Source organism: Clinocottus analis, unplaced genomic scaffold, assembly GCF_023055335.1.
Source record: "Clinocottus analis isolate CAN_PGR_092001 unplaced genomic scaffold, fCliAna1.0.p SCAF_7, whole genome shotgun sequence".
Taxonomy (NCBI): Eukaryota; Metazoa; Chordata; class Actinopteri; order Perciformes; family Cottidae; genus Clinocottus; species Clinocottus analis.
In genome coordinates this window covers 14,361,234-14,382,361 of record NW_027176229.1, presented here as the reverse complement: position 1 = coordinate 14,382,361, position 21,128 = coordinate 14,361,234, and the positions used below count along the sequence as shown (strand labels likewise).

General features: G+C 40.3%; 2 protein-coding genes across 5 annotated transcripts in view; both read right to left on the bottom strand.

The window, feature by feature from the left end:
• si:dkey-40c11.2 (drebrin-like protein A) overlaps positions 1–9,772 on the bottom strand; it is a 28,888-nt gene extending 19,116 nt beyond the window's left edge. Inside the window, exon 1 of the mRNA XM_068566876.1 lies at positions 9,509–9,772. Coding sequence (XP_068422977.1) covers positions 9,509–9,600 — 92 coding nt within the window. The 5' untranslated portion in view covers positions 9,601–9,772. The remainder of the gene's footprint in view (positions 1–9,508) is intronic.
• Positions 9,773–15,385: 5,613 nt separating this feature from the next.
• Positions 15,386–21,128, bottom strand: part of rhobtb4 (Rho related BTB domain containing 4) — a 41,122-nt gene continuing 35,379 nt past the window's right edge. For all 4 annotated transcript variants that reach the window (XM_068604749.1, XM_068604750.1, XM_068604751.1 and 1 more), the window contains one exon: positions 15,386–20,678. In XM_068604749.1, coding sequence (XP_068460850.1) covers positions 20,500–20,678 — 179 coding nt within the window. In that variant the 3' untranslated portion in view covers positions 15,386–20,499. The remainder of the gene's footprint in view (positions 20,679–21,128) is intronic.

The window sequence follows — 21,128 nt, the reverse complement described above, 5'->3', positions numbered from 1 at the left end:
TGAACTCTACATGCATGTATTGAACATGCTTTGTCATCACGAAAATATTTATTTGCTTTTATATTTTGCATTGATGGAGTAATGCTAATACAGTTGATAAATCACATTTGACTCTACTTTTAATAAATTCCATGCGAGTCAGTTTGAAGAATAAGTTGGCAGCCTATTTGACCCATAAGAGTACTGACTCAGATCCACCCACTGAGTCACACTGGCTGATGTGTATAGTATTTGCCTGGGTGGAGGACAAAGCAGAGTCCCCTGGAGACTATTACAGACCACTGCAGCTATTTAGCCTGGAGGGAAAGGAGGGAACGGTAAATAGTGGGAGAAATGACAGAGGCGGCGGAGAACAAAATTATAAGAAAGAACAGAAAATGTAACAAAAATAAATAAAAACGCAAATAAAAAGTCAAACAACAAACTGTATACAACATCAAGACCGTGGGGTGAGGTAGCAGGGGGCCGAGGGAGGGACTGAATGGAATGCTGCTGACAGGAGGAGAGGAGGGAGGAAAATGTCTGTTCTCAGCAAAATCCAGAGCCAGAGAAGTTTAGAATATGACAAACTAAACAAATAAGTAATTAAATCAGTGCCAAGGACCAGTGAGAGAAAACAGCCTCCTCTGTGCTGAGGCGAATGGAAAATTGTGGGGGATGGACAAAGAGAGACAAAAACATGCTGCTGTATAGACGGGAATTCAAAATGTCCAGAAACAAAAAACAGCGAACACAGACACATCAGTAATACTCAGACTGGGGTATGACACCGCAGTAAAGGAGTGAACGCTGTCATCAGGTGATGAACTGCCAGTGGTGGAACGCATGAACAACACTTAAAACAACACTTAATCCACAAATAACAATAGCCAGTCATTGTGCAAAAACAGCTGCACGTGTACTAATTACTTTGTCACCATACACATATGTGTAATATAATCCCCAATATCAAGAAAGGCAAGAGTGTCAGTGTAGGTCTGTGTGTGTGTGTGTGTGTGTGTGTGTGTGTGTGTGTGTGTGTGTGTGTGTGTGTGTGTGTGTGTGTGTGTGTGTGTGTGTGTGTGTGTGTGTGTGTGTGTGTGTGTGTGAGCGTGACACAGAATGTGAAAGCAATAATTATTCCCAGACCTGAAGTGCCCCACTATTTATTAATCTTTGGAAAGGCTGAAGCTTGAAGCAGCTCAATCTCACTAGCTTTTAAAGAGATTCACAGAAATCTTGTCTATCTTTCTCAAAGTTCTAGGACATATCTATTCTGCAAGAGGAAATAGTATAGACTTCCCCTGTTGTGTGTTATGTACTTGATGTAAGTGCTGATAACAGGGAGAGGATGCTGGTGTGTTTACACTCAAAAGTACAACTCAGTTCTAACTGAACTTAGCTTGAACTTAATGCTAAATATGTATAGTAGTAGTAAATCAAACAGTGAATTATAATTATATATTATACATCCCTATAGACTGAGCTGCACATTATTGGATCATTTTAAGAATTAGCATTTGAGAGTGCAACATTTGGAGTTAAGTGGACAAAAAACTATCATGGTAGACTAAGACTGGTTGCATTTAACAATGGTTGGGATTGTTGGTAACAATGGGAAACAGCTAGACAGTATTGAGGGTTTCCTTGGAAACCCTCAATACTTGTTGTTATTGGGTGGCACATCACAAGGTTCTGAATGGGGTAAATTTGTATGACTCTTACAGGGTGGTACATGGTTTGTTAAGAAAACTACAGGAGGGTGGACTGCAAAAATAATGATCTTACCTATACCTGATATGGGAAGGAGTAAAGGAGGATAACAGCAGATGTCGTGAGGAGAGCAATGAGAATGATGATGATGATGAAACCTTTAAAATTGTGATCCGCTGGGATTACTCTGGCATTTCCTGTGTATGCTGTCCCAAACTGCTTATAAACACAAACAAACAAGCACACACACACACACACACACACACACACACAAAGGAATAGCCTGATGTCTCTATACACAGTTATTATGAGTTCATTAAAAACATTTTGGAATCTTATCGTTAAGCATTTCCTTCCGTAAAACAAACTAAACTCTCTCAAGTATCACATACCCACTTAGACCTCATTTGGCCTGTCTTCTCTGCTGCCTCTCTGAGTGCTTTGATCTTCCTCTCGTTCCTCTTCACCTGTCCTCTCACATTTCCTCTTTGCTTAACGCTGTCACTTCCCCAGCTTCAATCATCCTGCTATTCAACAACCTCCTGAAAAGGAAATCTCGCTGAACTTATCTTAACTCACTGAAATGATTTCTCTTTCCTCTCACGCGTTGTCCTTTCTTGTTGCATTATTCCTCTTTTTTACCTACCAAGTGTCCTTCCCCATTCATTTGCACCTCTTTCCCAGCCTTTTCAATCCCTCTCCACTTCTCACCCCCGCTTTATTCAGTCTCTCTTAACAAACAACCTAGTTTTCCCACGAGGGTCGTCAGGACAACAGAGCCTCCAGACTCTCATCACCCACTCACAACCCATCCACCACCAGCAAGTGAACAAACAAGACAAGAAAAAGTAAAGTGGAGTTCCCAGTCGAGGCCCTGCAGTGTGACTTTGCAAGACACTCATAGTTAACTATAAGAATGCCATGATTATAACCACGGCTTTGATTTGTAACCATCGAGAAGTGGGAGAAATTGTTAAAGCAAAGGGTGATGATAACCCACAGCGGCAGGAAAGCTGAATAAGAGAGGGGTGTGTCACTATTGAAGTGTCTCAGTGTTGTTCTTGTGTGTTTCTGTGTTTATATTTTTGCATGAGTCGATGCACACTTGCATAGGCTGTGTGTGCAAGCATCAGATGATCCTAAAACTGGAATTAAAAGGAACATGACAATTATTATTGTTATTGTCTGTAAAAGATATTTATGACTATCATACAAGTGTTGTGCATGACCCGCTCACAAAAGGACAAGACACAGCAACACAGTGTGCACTTGTTGACACCTTTCACAACATGAATGCGGGCTAAAGATGCAAGAGAGGAGACACTTAAGAACACATCATAACTTTTACGAGAAGTGGAGCATTTTTTTTAAATATCACATATTTGGTTTATTTCTGTAAATAAGACAACACACCTGTTATCTCTCCCACAAGAATCATTAGGCCCAATTCTAAGGCCATCTTTCCTGAGTATATTGTTGAGGAATTGGACTGCCACGTGGGAGCTACACAAGAGAACATTGTGTCTCACTACATCCTGTTCGACACATTGTAATTCAAGAGTGGAAACAACATTGAGACAGGTAGGTCACTCTTGTATCTGCAATGCTAGATTATGACTTGTGTTGTACTTAAGCGCCAAAGGCTTGGTTTCACAAACTATATATTTGTAAAACTCTGCAGATCAAACACAAGTGATCGTCAATACGATAAAATATTTCTGCAATATCAATTTCTGACTTAGAAGTCACTTGATTGTGCTTCAGCTGGGCTTAGAAAACACACAAAACACACACACACACACACACACACACAATAATCATTCTCTTGCCAGTGTTTGAAGACACACTAAAATACAGATGTTTTTAGACAGCTATCTGACACACCCTTTGAAACACCACCCTGTATGTTACACTCAAGGCCCATTAGTTAGAGTAAACAAGCAATTCACCTCAGCCCAGCTTCTATTTTTCATAGCACATGCATGAACAATTCCTCTGGTTTCACAAACATACAGCCAAAGTTTCAGCCTTGATCTTGAACTACAAAAAGAAACAATAACATATTTGTTGAATTCACTGCTGTGGGCAGTGAGTTCAACAAATATGTAAAGGACAGATTTCCAGTGGAAACAATGTGCAGAGGGTATCTGGATTAAGGTCAACTGCTCTGAGGCCCTTGAATGAACAAAAGGAGGATTTGACAGAAAGGTCAATACAATACAATACTGATTGGTTATTGTTCACAGCGATCTTTATATAAAACTTTGACTGTAATAAAAACAAAATATGCCACACCTTTCAGAGATTGCATCTTTGTCATGGTAACAGCTCTTTTGTGTTTCTCTTGAAGATATTGTATTACCAAAAGAAAATTGACACCGAGAAGAATGACAGCACCGCAGTTCCACCAAGTCATGAAACATTAATTACCAACCTTTTGCATCTTCTGTGGGGCAATTAAAAGTCACACTTCAATCAACGAGGGGTCAATTTGTGGTTATGCACCCAAAAGTTTGCACGCTAAGTTTACACACAACGTGCATATATAGTATAACCTTCTGCAGTCAAGTCTCATCAAGACGGAGACCTACCATTACCCTGCAGCTTCATCTTAAACCTCACATGAACCTAACCAATGTTTAAAGGCAGAGTAAGCAGTTGTTTAGTGATTACTGTGAGGGACATTCTCTCATGAGATACATATAACAGCCATTATAGCCATTATTGTCATAATCTTCCAACATGCCACCCACAGACACGCTCACACAAGCAGCTCAGTAAACTGAGGGCACTCTTTATGGTGCTGCTTTCAGGTGCAAACTGTGGATCTTTGAAATGGGTACTATGTTGGTAGTATGCAATAGCTTTTCAAAATGTGTCTCAATAAGACACTTACATGAATTATGTCCGCCCTAATATCACACCAGGAGCACTTGAATGTCCCAAGCACCACTCTTGTGAGCCCAAGTTAGTGCTTGAGCCAATTCAAGCCCCTCTGGTCAAGCAAAGTTCCCGTCCAGCTAGTTCTTACAACGGTGGTGTGGCGTGAGGGTAAAATTGGTCCTAATCCTGAAACCTTTGTGATCATCACCGATGCCCCTTGTAGAGTCTGTGAACACTATAGTGTGAAAGGAAGCCCCAGTATCAAAGCCCATAGAAAACACCACACCAAAACTGGTGTGTTTGCAGCAAAGATGTATTAACAAGTGTTAGGACGCACGCCTCATTGGAAACCAAAAGAAGTGTCTGTGTCTCACAAACATCTATTGTAAAGTATTGCACAAGAAGCAAAGAAAGAGAGAAAGACAGGGCAACAAAGAGAGATAGAGAGTGGGCTGGGCATTGGTTCAGTTTAGCTTCCCTTTGACTTCCCATGAAGTTTACGCTATTTATATCAAGAATTGATCAAACGTGTCCTTTTACCATAAGCCTGATAACAACACTTTGTGCAGCCTTTGAAGCCGTATCCTGAACAGCCCGAGGAAACCAACCAGACTGCTTGTTTTTTGTCTGCGGGATTTCACAGTAGGGTGATCAGAAGGATTTGTTTCAACATAGAAAGGTATGAACCACCTTGACAAAGCTGGATTGGGATCACAAAACTGTTTATGTGTCAACAGTTAAAGTTTCTATGACTCAGGCTCTTTCTGACAGGTGACTGTTTGTGGATAATTAGGGAACTGAATAAAAAGCAGAACAAGTGCAAGGAAGTTCAGGCAGTGAGTAACTTCTTGATAACAGTGTGATGATAATGGTTGTTTATCTTTACAAGAAAGATAACTGACTTGCTGCTAAGTCAGGACACACTGTGCACCTATTCACAAGCAGACGCACATAATGTATGTGCATCTACACACAATGCCAGGCCTGCGTTTTAACTCCCCATCATCCTCTCCCCACAACCACAGGTGTCTTCCAAGTAACGTGTAACTTTAGACACAGGGACTCTTTAGGTTAATCATGCATGAGCCTGTGGAAATTCTGGCAAGTAGCAGCAGCGCAAACACCCCAGGCCGATGCTGAAATAAAGGCAGCAGTCCTTATATGATATCAGAGGCCTGGAAAGGAGAAGTTGTTGCTTTATAAATGAAAATGGGTAAGAGTGCTTATTGAAGTTTCCCACAGACAGTCAAAAACAAAGAAAAGATAAATGTAAAAATACAAATGAATGACCTGTAGCCAGATAACTAATGATTTCAGTGGGTATGATATGTTGTGTTAAAGAGCTTATTTTGTAACAGCTACACAAGAACCACACGTTGGAAACCACTCACATTACTGAAATAAAATTGAGGCCTTTAAAAAATAAGTGACGCCAGAGGTAAATTTCTATTTCCAAACACATAAAGGCTATCAATGCGATCAGATATTTACTTTATGCGACACTCATAATCCCTGCTAGAGGACATCGTGAAACACTTAGCACAGCATCTAAGCATGAACAACAAGAAAAAGGTTTATGAGTAAGAAGGTGTGTTCAAAGTCACTGGGGCCCACAAATGTCTGGATACAGCCCACACCCAGGTCTGACGAATAGTGGTCAAACTGCTCTAAAACTTAATAGGAATTCTCATCTAATCAGTTTGCAAGACTGAAACAATGCTGTAAACATTTCTCTAAACTGATTTATCCCACCTCTTCAACATGCATGGCTAGAACAATGTGTACACATCATTTATTACAAAATAAAACGCAAATAGCTCATGTAACGTTTTCCATGCTTATCAATGATAGCAATAGAGACACTAACATCATACGTTCGGGAAGTGGTATCCCATTCAATAACAAAGAAGAGTTGAAATTAAGTTGAACGGCTGAAAGTTGTATTGCTTTACAGCAATAAGTCCCCTTTTATTGGAAACCTTCATTGAATGCTGCTTTACATTTAGGAGTTTGAAATCCAAAGTGTTCCTTCCTAATACATTATTCTGTTATCTGTTTCTAACATTGGACCTCATCAACTTGTATTCTTCATATAGAATATCCTCTAATAAACAAACAATACTAAGAATATCTTTGAGATCACAATGTAAAAGTAGTTTTATTCCGAACTATTAAAATATTTTAGACCGAATACAATGAAATGCTGTAATGTTAACAGAATAAGTGCAATGCAACATTATTGGTTCACAAGCTATTAGCTGTTCCTCTAATTAAATTAACATAAAGATTAGTGTTAGCTACATAGACTTTAGAATAAAATGTTAGCTAGCGAGTGCTAGCTATAAACATTGGCTAACAAATTGCATTCGCTATCTTTTTACAATATTACAATAATATATTATGCACCAAAGTAGCTTGGAAACATTTGACAACCTTCTCATGACTCCTTATTTTTATGAAATGTAACGCCATCAGACCTAGAATGGAAGTGTGGTGTTCAATTAACTCCACTAACAACTGCTAATATCAGACTAGACATTCCTTACAATGGCTACCAACTCCTAAGGAACGTATGCCTCATAAACCAGAGTTTTAAATACTAATAACTCATAGACGCTGACGTTCACAGCTGGGATTCTGATGAAATAACGCCGTATTGGTGTTGACAAATGGCAATAGCCATAACAACTATGTGGCCTCTCACACCAAGAATGTTAGTCGGTTTGCTGAGTTCCAGAGACTTCCAGCGGAAATGACAATCAGCGTGCTACACTTCTAAATGACAAATGAGTTGAAGTAGCCATATTGTTTTTGAAGTATTACACCCATATAAAAGCTGTCAACAAAGTTGCATAGAAACATTTCCATTACTCCATGACCAAATTGACCTTACCAAAAGTCCCTTTTTGATTAATTTGTGTATAAACTGGACATAAATCATGATTTCTGCAGAAAGGAATCACGAGTATTTCCTGCTCAGAGAATTAGACCACGTCTTGGCAACATGCATTATCACTGTTTCTTTCTTTCTGTCTTTCAAGGCACAAACTAACACAAAACACATGCAGACAGTACATTTTAGCCTACAAGTGGGACATTTTGTAGTCCTGTTCTGGGAGACTGCTGAGAGACCTTTGAGGCTGTATGTTGAGCAGAGAGGTCTGAATGAAGGATGCATTGAAATTGTTCCTCTTTTCATCAGAGTCCAGCCCACTAAAGGGCTGTTTCCCATTCAGGACACAAGGTCATTAGATAATACACACAGGGACCTCAAGGCCACATAGTGGGGGCAGGAGCGTTCAACAAAACAAGTCTCCTACCCGTCTCAGTGCAAACTTCTCAACGACGATCAATGCATTGTTTGACAGGCAGTGGGTTGGCTGAGAAGATCTGTTGTTCACTGGGACTTTAGGTAAATGCTCTCCAACGAGAAACTGCTGGAGCAGTGAAGTAATCACTGTGAGGTGTCGCTGTGGGACAAAACCTTCGTGGTGATACTGAACATGGAAAGTTTTAGAGATTTTCCAAATGCAAGAAAGAATGGAAACTAAGCATGTTCTGCCTGGATGGGGAACTTATTTCCACTCCATGAAGATGTCAAAATGTAGCTTCTCAACATCTACTCATAGTGTTCTGAATGCCATTTCCTCAAGTCTGTATGGCATCATGAAAAGCCAGGAAGAAGGTAGGAAAAATGCGATGGACAGAAAATGTTCTCTACTTCCACATTAGAACATGTGTGTGTGTGTGTGTGTGTGTGTGTGTGTGTGTGTGTGTGTGTGTGTGTGTGTGTGTGTGTGTGTGTGTGTGTGTGGGCTTGAGCCGTAAACTACTTCTGTAAACTATAACTTAAACAAAGTGATTGGTAATGTAGAAAGAGCAGGGTCATATCTAATTTTCTCCTTGTCTCATACTCACACACACACGCACACACGCACACACACACACACACACACCTACACACACACACACACACACACACACACACACACAGTGTGTGAGTATGAGACAAGGAGAATGGTATTGTTTGGATAAGATTGATTGTTCCTCATAGTTACATGCTAGCCAAACCCTGTAACAAAAGAAGTTAACCAAGTGTCAGGTACAGCATGACATTTTTCCACATACACCAGAGCACAATTAATTCATTATTTACACGTTTCATGTGTTTAGGAATCATAAAGTCAAAATGTACCTTGACATTTGAAAATTGTGAGATAGCTTTTCTGGTGAAACACTTCTATGCCTTTGCTTGTACTTAATTGCTGGTTAGCCTAATATTTTGTTCATAAATAGTTCCATATTTGTTTTATTAATCGTGTGGATGTTATTCAGTTATTCATGCATGCGTACTAAACTGTATGCCAAATTAAAGCGCCTCTCCCTGAAAGACAACCCCTGCCAGAGTTCGGCACTTCATCAGAAACATGATACTCGGCACGAAGAATGAAGCCTCGCAGCTCCTGGGGAAGAATAGCGAAGGCACAGAGCGCAGGGCCCGGTGAGGGCAGCGGGCTGCACTTTGAGCCTCACCAGCCGTCTGGCGTGCGTAAGGGACGGTAATCCACACCTCACATCAGGTCTCCGAGTGGACAGGAACAGTCCATACATGTCTGTGTCACTAAACCGATTTGCATGCATTTGCCACTCCTGTAGTCTACTTGTAAAGATAGTCCAGCTCGCGGGCTGTCCCTGTGCGGGCCACCTCAGTATCCCGCATTGGATTCATTGAAAGAAAGCCTCTGCTTATGCAACGGCCCACAGAGTAAAACAAGAGGAGAACATGAAAGTTTTAGTAAAGCTACACACATACACACACAAGTCTTCGTGAATGCGCATCATAACGTCGCAGAATTATAACATAGGCATCTATACATCACGAATAGGATTATGGTATGGCAGGCAGATGCAAGAACTTTATATGTGTTGTTACCAATTGGTGGAGGAGCGGGGGTTGAGGATGTCCTCTTTGGCCGTGAGCAACGACAGGCTGTAGGTATCAAGGTTGACCGTCTGCGAGCTCATGATGGCAAAAGTTTCCAGACCACTCCCGCTGCTTCTCGCCTCACTTTTCCCGACGGTTTTCGGGGTCGCAGTATTTGTTGCAAAACAGCCACAGCGGAATACTGAGGGTCGAGGACACAGCAGCAAAGCGACGCAGCAAGTTCATGCAATGTGGACTTCAGTTCCAAATGGGAGCGATCTGTGCAGGCGCTGCGCACTCACAGCGTGAAAGAGACTGCGACTGCACACTGCTCTTTGTGCAGCAGGGTAGAATACGTCTGCGCTATAAAGCCCCACCTCCCGTTGAGAGAGTGGAAAGCGTAATGACTTCACTTGCTCGGTCACTTTGAGGAAACCGCTCTGCTGCGTGTACAGATCAGATCACTGCAGTCTCGTGCGTCGTCACCATCCGGATTTTCACTTGCTCACTCTTCTATAAAGCAACTTGTAATATCCGCACACTGTGTGAAACATCCACTTTGTTAAAGCCATGGAGTTATTGCACCTCATTCATCACCATCATTGACATAGAACTACCAGCACATTAATGATAGATAAGGGGTCACAGTATATAGAATAATCCAATGGAATATACATTTCCTTTCAAATTAATGTTATTGTTTTAAAAATAATTGTAAAGCTTAGTCATTGTTTGATAATAATAAAAAAATAGGAAATGTTAATGTGGTTTATAGGGGGCAATGCGGCAGCGTTGGATCTGTCAGTCTCTCTTTGTCTCTTTTTGTCTTTGAATCAGCCCCCACTGGCCTTTGGCAGACTCCAGAGAAGCCATTTACAGTGCAGTCCATCTCTGAATGAGCCAAAGAAGGGCCAATTTCATGGGAACTGGGTCTGAAGCAGGTTGCATATAAAAAAGAGAGGCTATTTTGGTGTTTAAGAATGGTTGGGGGTCTGTTCAATGGCTGCCCAAGAGTGACAAACACAAACTGTCCACACAATCATGTACAGACACTGCCATGCACAAGCTCACACATGCACACACGCACGCACGTGCACACACACACACACACACACACACACACACACACACACACACACACACACAAGCTGTGAACTTTAGACTAACTCCCTCCAGACATGCAATCACATACACACCCATGCACTGGTAATTGACTGTGGGTCAGTGGCATGGGGGTTTAAGATCTTGGATTATGGGAATGTTCCTGAGCTCTGTAATTTACTTAGCAGCCATTCTTAGATAATCCAGGACAGATGTAGCAAATGAAACTCATTGGATGGATAAGACTCAGGATGGATTTGACCTCATGATATTTGATTTTAGATCATTTTTCCGAAGATTTGGTCTGGAAACTCTCAAATGGCTCATGATAACACCCTGGTGAGTATTGGATTGACACAGTCACCCAATAACCCCCCCCCTCCTCCTCCTCCTTTTAAGGGAAATAGTTTCCATTTCCGTCTTTGTAGTCCTTTTCCTTGTGGAGTTGTTTTACTGTTTGAGTCAGTTAAATGATAAATAAACCTGTCCTGCAAATAGAAAGCACTTTTTTGAAATAGTTTACATAACACTTTCAGGAGCAAACCACTTTAAAATAAAGGATGACTCTAGTGTTAAAAAACAGATTGAAATTTCCATAGTGTAAGTAATACAAATACTGTCATAATTTCTGCATGACTCTTTACAACTGTTTAGCCCCAATTTTTGTTTGTAAATGTTCTCTCAAAAGAACCAAAAGCCGGTAAACCCTTAATGCAAGTTGTGTTCAACATGTTGCATTAGTTGTATAAGCATGCAGCACACAGAATCTGCTGTTTGGGCCAAAGCTTGCATGCCAGTGGAACAGGGGGCATGACATCCCCATGCCGCTATTATTCTTACAACTTCCTGCTATTAGAGGCTCTCCTGCCCTTCCAGACTCTCAATGCTTCACTGTGGATGTGAAATGCAGTGTTGTTGTTGTGCTCCACTTCAGAGGACTTTGGCATTTCCTTTGCTGGGGTGCGGTGGCAGCTGTTGTTGGAGATGGGGTCTGAATGTGGGAATGATTGTATATCCAGTGGGGATTTGGAGATGTGTGTGTGTGTGTGTGTGTGTGTGTGTGTGTGTGTGTGTGTGTGTGTGTGTGTGTGTGTGTGTGTGTGTGTTTCTACATGCGCTAATGCTGATTTTATCCTCATTTACTGAAACTCCTCTAATTGTCACAGGCTTTTTGTCCAGCTTCCTGCCTTGCGGATATATCTAAACTAGCAGAATGTTGAGTGGTCCAGTCACATGCAACATCCTCTCATAGTCTCTCAGCTCAATCTTAAAGCCTAAAGCCATCCATCAACAAATGTATCAGAAAATACCCTCCAAAACAAAAATCTCCCTCTGAATTGATACAATAAACCTCTAAAAAAAACCACTTCCTTGTGGCATGGATTTGTTTTGCTGGGGCGAGGCTCGCGTGGCAGGTTTATGTGTGCTCAGATTTGATGGGTTGGTGTTAAAAGTTCAGTAATGTGTTTGGGTTTAAGGTCACAGCTTGAGCTTTGTCCTCCTGTTGTCTTACTTCTCTAATAATTTCCCACTGCTCCTCTCTGCATGTTGTGAGAGGCAGGATGACCTGCATGTGCTTTCATACGTGTTTGAACAGTTGCAGTGTAATCTTCTGTTCAAGTTGCCATAAATATAACCTTTCCTAGGACATTATCTCATCGTATTGTGAATTTACTGTTTCACACTACAAAGTGCAAGAACGTGTCCAACCTTTTGAGAACGCTTTGTACCAGCTGGATTCCAAACAAGTCAGAGCTTTTATGTGTCAATCTTCCAGAAGTTCAATGTTTGCAATGTGATAAGAAGTTTTAGTTTGATGGATATTTCACAATTGCAACTGTATTTTTGGCATTATGTGTAAGTCTGAGGATGGGGACTTGTATGATAATAATAACACAACATAAGTTCTAATCGATTACAGAAAAGTATTAAGTCAATTGTTAATTCACTATATTACTTATTGTATCAGTGAGCAAGTATGTGTTTTTTGACCTAGCAGAGTGAAAACACTTTGGCATCTCTATCTCAACTCCTCCGGTCAATGCAATGCTGAGGTCAGCGGAGGAGTCCTGTTATTTATCTCCTGGAGGTCGATAATGAGGCACATGTTGGAGAGGCTCATCACGAGTGGCCATGATACAACTGAGTAGAAGTTAGATACATAGTGGTGTACAATACACACATGTGTCTGAGAGTCTGACTCAAAAACGTGCAACAGCAGCTGGTAGGGGCTAACAACATCATGACTTTGCATTGGAAGACGGTTGAGGTCAACTCAGGTTATCTGGGCATGGTATGAGGAAAAAACGTCAGCGGTATGTGAAACAAAAGGCATTTGTAGGCAAGAGAAAGAAAAGATAAAGGGCACACTTGCACATTGTAGTCAAATACACCCTGTGTATGTGAGTGTGTGAACGTGTGCGTGTCTCTCTGAGAGGGAGAGAGAGAGAGAGAGAGAGAGAGAGAGAGAGAGAGAGAGAGAGAGAGAGAGCGAGAGAGAGACATCCAAACATTCTCCGTGAATCTGGGTGTCTTCTTCTCGGGTCTCCAGGTGAGGTCACTGCTCAGCTATGCAGCGTCACAACAAAACATTCACATAAGATTTGACTTCCTCATGGTTTCAAGTTTGCTTTGCTTCAGTGAAATATGACAAGCATAAACAAATGGCTGAGTTACATGGAGAAAAAAAAAGAGACCACAAATCTCAGTTTAAAAACAAGGTCCACGTCTGCTTTTCCATACAAAACAGACCTTAAATCAGACTGTGGTGTCAGGATGATAAAGTACTCCGAAACTTTGCTTTGAGGGGCCCTGATTTAGAAGTGAATGCATTTGTGTGTATGGGGGAGAGACAGTTTTGTTTATGGAGCAGACTTTGGGGAGGTCTTGACCAACAACATGAAGATGGGATGTCACTTGGAGGAGGGTGAAATTTCCCAAGGAATGTGTCTGTCACTCCTCTCGCAATCTTGACCTTCGTGTATACGTTTGTAATTACTTGTTGGACCACTTTTATAAAATGTCGATGGCACGAATGTCCAACCTCGAACAGCACGGAGCTTCTCTCAAAATACAATCGGACTGTTGAGGTTCAGAGCATCTTCTCACTCCTCTATCATAGGCTTCATACCTCAAGCATCAGCAAAGCTTTGTCTGAACAATATCTAATTAGTTCTGCTCCCATTTCACCTGTATGGTCAAAGAAGAGCCCCAAAGCATTCACATTGTGCATTCTCAGCTGTAAGATAGTGTTTTTGTCTTTTGCTCTGAAATTCATATCTTCTTATCTGCTCCTGAGGTAGCCCTGGAAAATGAGAGCCAGATGTGGTGATGTCATCATGTGTCTGGGACTCAAGTTGTGTTCTACGAGGCTGCGGTGAAAGAGCAGGGGCAAGGTTGGTGGGGAACTTGAACACAGCCCACGGATCAAACAGCTGACGCAGCATAAAGGTCTGTAATCAATGTTTATACCAATGCTCGTGAGCACGGATGATGCTGAGGTCTCTGCTGCACAAAGTACGCGAGTAAATTCCGTCATTTACTAGAGAAGGAGAGGAAAACTGCTGTACGTCATTGGGTGTTATGAGTTTCGTAGCAGGCAGCTTCTCTGCTGTTTTCAATAATCTAATTGTAACACACATGCACTCACACATGTCAAGATGGCATAATGACATACATATTTCACTGTACCGCAACCGCCACCTTCCCTCGTCACTCTTCTAAAGTTACTCATCCTCAGCCACATCACTAAACATCACCATGGCAACATTGGCCCATTCCCCCCCATGTTTCTGTGGCTTTCTGGGATCCCTTAGCAGACTTACTCTATTAAAAGTCTTAGCTCACAGCATGTTGATGTTGATTAAGCACAGGCTCAGGAAGCCACGGGGTATGAGTTGCTCAGACTCTCTTCTTTCCTAAGTTTCAAGAAAATGTGAAAAGAATATATAATAATATACATATGTAAGAGGGCAGCTGCTAGGTGATCTTTTACATATTGAAACTGAAAAAAATAAGGCATTACTAATGAGACAGAGGCAACTTTCAGTGTGCTGCTCAACACGAGTTAATGCAGCAGTCTGGGCCTTGAAATGGTAAAAGGCTGTGGTTCTCATGTACTTTAAACCGAACTCTGGGGTTTGTAGTTCCATCACAAAAACTAAAGAGATAGTTTGTTTGTGTATGTGTATAAAACTTTGAAACAAATGTTTTAACATGTTAAAAATATGTGTTCATCCTATTTCATTGAGAAGTATTTGTCTCTGTAACTCACAAAGGTTGCGCAGTGTTTTCTTTTCTCCACTAGATGACACAGCTGCATCAAAGTGTATGTGAGTGGGCATTAAGTGTGCGAGGAAAATGGTTAAGGACAGTGAAAGACAGAAAGAATGGAATCGAATGTTTTTCTTTTTTTCACTTTTTCATTTTCCTTCATTTTATTATGTCGACTTGTTAACAACTACATTTTCTAAATTTAGTGTCACTTAGAAAAATGTATCATTAGATCAACGTACTGTAAATGGTCTTAGTTAAAATTCACAACAAAGAATAATGATATGGAATATGGATATAGTTTTCTCATGCAGAACTGTATAGTATTCATCCGTTGTATTTTCGTCTTAATGATTTAGATAAACACCTATTTGTAATTTAAATAATTAAGTAACATCAAGTGCAACAACTACTTATCAGAGGAATTGATGAGTTATTCAGGAAAACACAATTACAACAAATATATGAGACAAGTTCAAAAGATTAACATTTTTTAATAAAATCCATGTCAAACATCAAAATACTGAAATGGCAAAAAGGGGGAAAAAACACTTTTTTCTACTTTTTTAAAAATTTTGTACAAATTACAGTGGTTCAAAAATAATACAAATTTTTAGTTTCAAAACATCTTTGCAAAAGGAGCAAAACATTCTGATTGTTGTATATTTTCTTGAAAGCCCTTAATAGTTTGTGGTGTGCTCTTTCTTTTACCTTTTATTGTAATACACACATAACATGAGCAGGAGATGTTAATAGAACTCATGAGTCAATGAAAACAAACATAACAATAATACACAGGATATACAATCCACTTAAAAATAAACCAGGGGTTAATCCCACTATGTATGTCTATAAACACTTTACCTGTTCTGGGCCTCTCCATCCAATCCCATTCTTACACCAGCTTAGTAAATACCGTAGATACAGTATGGTGAGCAGGTTACGTCCAGCGAGGACTCAAATTTACAACACTGAACTGTGCTTTGGATAACAACTATGTTCATTAAAGCGTAATATATGTATAGTTGTCACAGCTAATATCTGCTTTCAATCCAACAGTAGTCCACAGATACTGTTCCCCAAATTATATTAAACTGACTTCATGCACGATTGCAACATAGTACATCGCAGCTAAATAGTGGAAGCAATAGGGCATACTATCAAATTTGGCTTAGAGAAAGATGGAGCACAAGAAAGTGTAAAAGTAATACAATATTTTAATTTTGATTAAGAAAGTTGGTAAATATAAAGATGTACCGTACTTATCAAAAAAGTTGGATTAGGCTACATAATAGAAAGTGCAGGCACCTGAAATGTGCAAAACATTTTTTTTAAATTGCTGGTTTGCTGGGTTTCTTGGTCATTTCATAATTTAAGCAGCTTTAGCATGATATCACATATTGAACTTGGAAAGCTCCATATCTGTTATCAGCTCTGTGAACCAAATAGCCAGTAACTATGCTAACATACTGTGCATTAAAGAAAGTGGTCTAATTAGAAATCTGTGCTCACATGTGTGCATTTCTTGGCTTAATCAACTTCATTGAAGGCTGCAGGTGTAGTTCCGCCAGCCTGTACAGAGCCAAAAGCGTCAGATTTCACTGAAGGCACAGGAAAGAACGACACTAGGCCTCACATTTGAAAAGGAAGGTCGGCCTGCTCGGAAAGAAGAAAAGCTCCACTGAAGATAAGTGAGGAGAATGTTACAGTAAAAAGGATGTGTTAAGATAGAACAAGACAAGTCAGATGAATAACACAACTCTGCAGCATAATGTGACTTTGGCCTGTAGAGGTCAGTGTGGAGCAAATATTGAGGACTGATTAAAGCCAACAAGGTTAAAAATGTTGCATCTCGCTCCCTCTCTGAGCATCAGGTTTATCAACATTTTCTGGCGCATAACTCCATTTATTTTGCCCACAACTCTGAATTTCCACCAATGATTATCAAATATTCAAGTTGTCATGAAGTGAAAGTTAAAATATCTAAATAAATGTTGTAGCAATATATATTTTATACCTAAATTATTCAATGTATTAAATATGGTCATTTCAGTTTTAAATTTTTCCACCATCCCGATAGGGTTACCGACACAAAAGTGAAGAAGCACTGCTGTATACAGAAACCTCTCTAAACTCCAGACATGTTTCATTACATACAGGCTAAACCCAAACATGACATTTGGCTTTCAACCATTAAGGACATTCTTTAAAAAATGGGCATTACAATACTTGATCTCAATTGAAATTTTGATTTTTTTTATGATTTCTTTTTTTTTAATTCACAAGAAGAAGACTGAGTGTAGTCCCTACCGCGACAGCATAGGGGACTGCTGCACAGCATCAACAGATCCTGTGCATTAACTTTTCAAGCAAATGTTCAAGCATGTTATTTCATTATGTCTAATTAGTGATGCTACCTTAAGCTGCGTTAAGCTTACTTAGTAAAAGTTGTGCATAAAGTCACATGGCACAAAGAGAGCCGCTGTGTGGTTCAGAGCCAACTAGACGTTAACCAAGAACAAGTTATGTTATTCAGCTTCTTACTGAGCAAGTTGTGGAGAATTCTGAAAGACTGAAGAAGTGGAAATATCGTGCTACAATCATCAGGTTAAAAAAAAAAAATCTTACATGAGGAACAATTCATGCTAAGCACAGACAGGTATAGTCGTAGACACACAAAAAAGGAAGAAAGTGCATTCCAACATCATAACAAGTGAGGCCACCATGCAAATTAACCACATTACAAAAGTGGTTGCACTTCCCCAGCACACAGGCCAGCCAGTGCTCATTCAATAGCTTTGCTTTCTCAACGTCAGTGGTTTTAAAGTTACCATACAGGAATCAACCTGCTACTCGATTTAATTGCTTCCTCTCAATCACCTGGTCATGGGAGAGTCCTTCTACATCTAGATAATTACCAGTCTAGAAAACATTCTGATCAACGCCATAGGTTTTGACCAACCTACTGTACTAGATTCTAAAGAGAGTGTTGTTTGTCTGCTTAAAAACAAGCAGCAGGCTTTATCGTGTCCACCACTTCAGAACCTGTCTGCAGGTTGGAACGATGCTGCTGGTTTTTTAGTTTTATCCAACTATAAGGCACACAGATCAAGAGAAGAGGCTTAATGAGTCATACCAACCATCAATAAGACAAATATAATAACCACCCCTTCTATTGGGAAGGAGGCCATGGAAGTCCATCAAAAAGTTTCATTTTTTCCTTTTAAGGTTTCTTTTGTAAATTCTCAAAGCACTGCACTGGGATGAGTTTGAAATATCTGTGGATTAATTCCAAATTATTTAGGTTGCATTTAATGTGGACTGAGATTTGTTAATTTTTATTCCACTTTCACTCTTTTCAGAGAGGAATCAGCGTAATTCTCACTTGGGTCTCGTGATATCCTGTCTGACTTCTATTTCGGTTGCCGCCAATGACTTTAACACGCCTCCCATTGAAGGCAGATTGCACCATATGTCTCACTCAATCCATCTGTCTCCTATAGTTGGGTCTGAGGAGGGCTGAGGGGTGCAAACCCACAAATAGAAATATGTGTGCAAATAGAAACTCATCCCCACAAAATCTCGTTTTCACATTCAGTGCTAAAGCCCAAAAAAATTAGCACCCTTAATGAGAAAATCAGATTCGCTCTCATATGCAGTTCCTTTGAGACAACACTCACAACTGCAAATTTAATCAAAGGAAATATAAGTTTCCTGGTTAACAAGGAGGCATAACAGATCACACTGTTTTTTAATTCAAACGTAGTTAAAGACATTTCAAAGTTGTAACCACTGTTTGTAAAGGCAGAAATCTACACATGCTAAAATCAGTGACCTCTTTCCTTATACAGACTGTTACTTTAATACAAAGCAAAATAATTCAAGTTTAAAAAATGTGTAAATTTTGAATACCATCATTAATGTTCTGCACGTTCATTGCAGGTAAACACTAAACAGACGCTTAACTGTGAACATACTATAGCTAGTGTGTCTGTGTGTTCATGTGGACACTGTCTCATTGTGACTTGAGCACCATTTTCAATTCTAGCAAGAGGAATGGAAGGCAATGTCCAGCATTGACAGCAGTATTCTTCTGACACCACAGACACCACCAGGAGAAGGGATTCAAATCCAATTTCATACTGCCTACTCCCTTTAGCCACTTTCTCCTTTCACATCAATCCCCTCTTGACAATAAAAGAAGCAAGGAAGCAGAAATTAAGAAAGTGAGGAAGAAAGAGATCAAAAGAAACACAGCTTTGGTATCCAGAATTAGGTAAAAATCCGTAGTCAGTGACTGTTTGTTTTAAAATGCACTAAAACCTTGTGCTTTATCTTTCTTATAACACTGTAAGGACTCAAGTTATACTGATCTTAATAACTGAAAATAGAGTGAAGCAATGACAGGCACAAAAACTAATGTTAGTTTGTGTGAAGGTTAGTGCCAGGGCCCTGAGCAGTGCTGCCCCTAGTGGTGTAGGGGTGTAAAGGCAGGCTGGCTGAGGTGCTTTGACACAACCAAGTGGTCATGGACATAACAAGCGCATTTGTTTAGTGCTGCATCCATCATTCTTCAATGGCAGAGGTATCAAGTAAGGCTAGCCCTCTTTACCCCCATCATTGCTATAGAGTGGTCACTTTGAATGCCTCTGAGGTGCATCAAGGAGAGCTTTTCTTCTGCTTTTTTTTGCACGTGTGGTGTGCAGGAGAAGGGGGTTGGAAGTGCAGGGGTTGATGATGGACACGAAGGGCCACTTCAGGACTAGACTGGAGGCTAATAGCAATGATCAAGCCGTCTGACTAGAGTATCCCACGTTGCTGACAATTGGTTGCCGTTACAGCCAAACCTGGGCTCTAGAACAGTCCCATTGTTGCAATGGCATCAAGGTTCTCAACACGTCCTGGGAATAGTGTGCGCCATTGACCCTGATAAGCAAAACTATGTAAAAAGATCAAATAATATCAAAATAATAATGACATTGCTAAGTGTCAGTTCCTGGGAATCCAGTGCTGGCTTTAGAGGGGTGGATCTTTTGCACCAGTCTGAGTGTGCAAACTAACAGTCTACGTAGAGGTGAAGGCAGAGGTGAGCTTCTCGAGAGGAGCTGCAGTGGTCAATGAGTAATAGTCATTAAGGTAAATGTGAAGGTAGGAGACTGAGATAAATAGAGAGCCCTTGCTCCCAGTCCAATCACTCAAAGGCTGGGACACTGTGAGTGCTGGTGGAGTGACAGAGCTCTTGTGTAGGGGACAAGGGGCTGCACTGCAACACTGCAGGCCCTTATAGTTCAGGGCGTCTGGGAAGCACTCAACTTGGAAGCATCACTCAGTCATGCCAACCGCAAACATACACTCACACATCTACAGTATGCACATAACCTTCAGTTAAGTACACACTTGTGAGAGAAGCATATCACAATGCACTCATGAAGTCACCCACAATTGTAAAGAGGCACATACATTCCCTCAAACATGCTGACATTCAGGCATAGTAGCACTAAGAGTAATTTATCTACTGATAATAGAGGGTTCAATATTGACCTCCACTGTGTGAGTTACTGTGTGGGGGGTGTTTAGTTATCCTGGATGACCCAGATCTGGATGAAGATGTTGATGCAGGAAACCCTCTAGGAGACGTGCGGAGAGGACGATGGGTGCTTCCAGAAACACCAACCCCGTTTGGTGTGTTGCTTGCGCAAAATCTCCTCCTCACGTTCACGCTCCTTCTGAGAGCGCAGATAGCGGTCCTCTTCTTTTAGGAACCACACAGGAGGCCAGCGCTGCTTCTCAAAGTGCTTCTGGTTGTCTACAGAGAGAGGGACAAAGATATATACAGAAAAGGGGACTTCAAAAAAAAGATAGGGGAGATGTCAGGTCTCAATTCAGATACACACTGAAAAATCTGACATATATATATATTTTATTTGTTTATATATATATATTTTATTTGTTTATATATATATATTTTATTTGTTTATATATATATATATATATATATATATATATATATATATATATATATGCCATCCCTGCTCTTCTTTTATTTTATTTTATTACTTATCTTGTGTGTTTAGTTTATTCCATTGACGTTGATGTCTGTAAATGTGGGACACTACTTTGACAAAAAAAATTCCCCTGGGGATTAATAAAGTACATATCTATCTATCTATCTATCTATCTATCTATCTATCTATCTATCTATCTATCTATCTATCTATCTATCTATCTATCTATCTATCTATCTATCTAAAATATA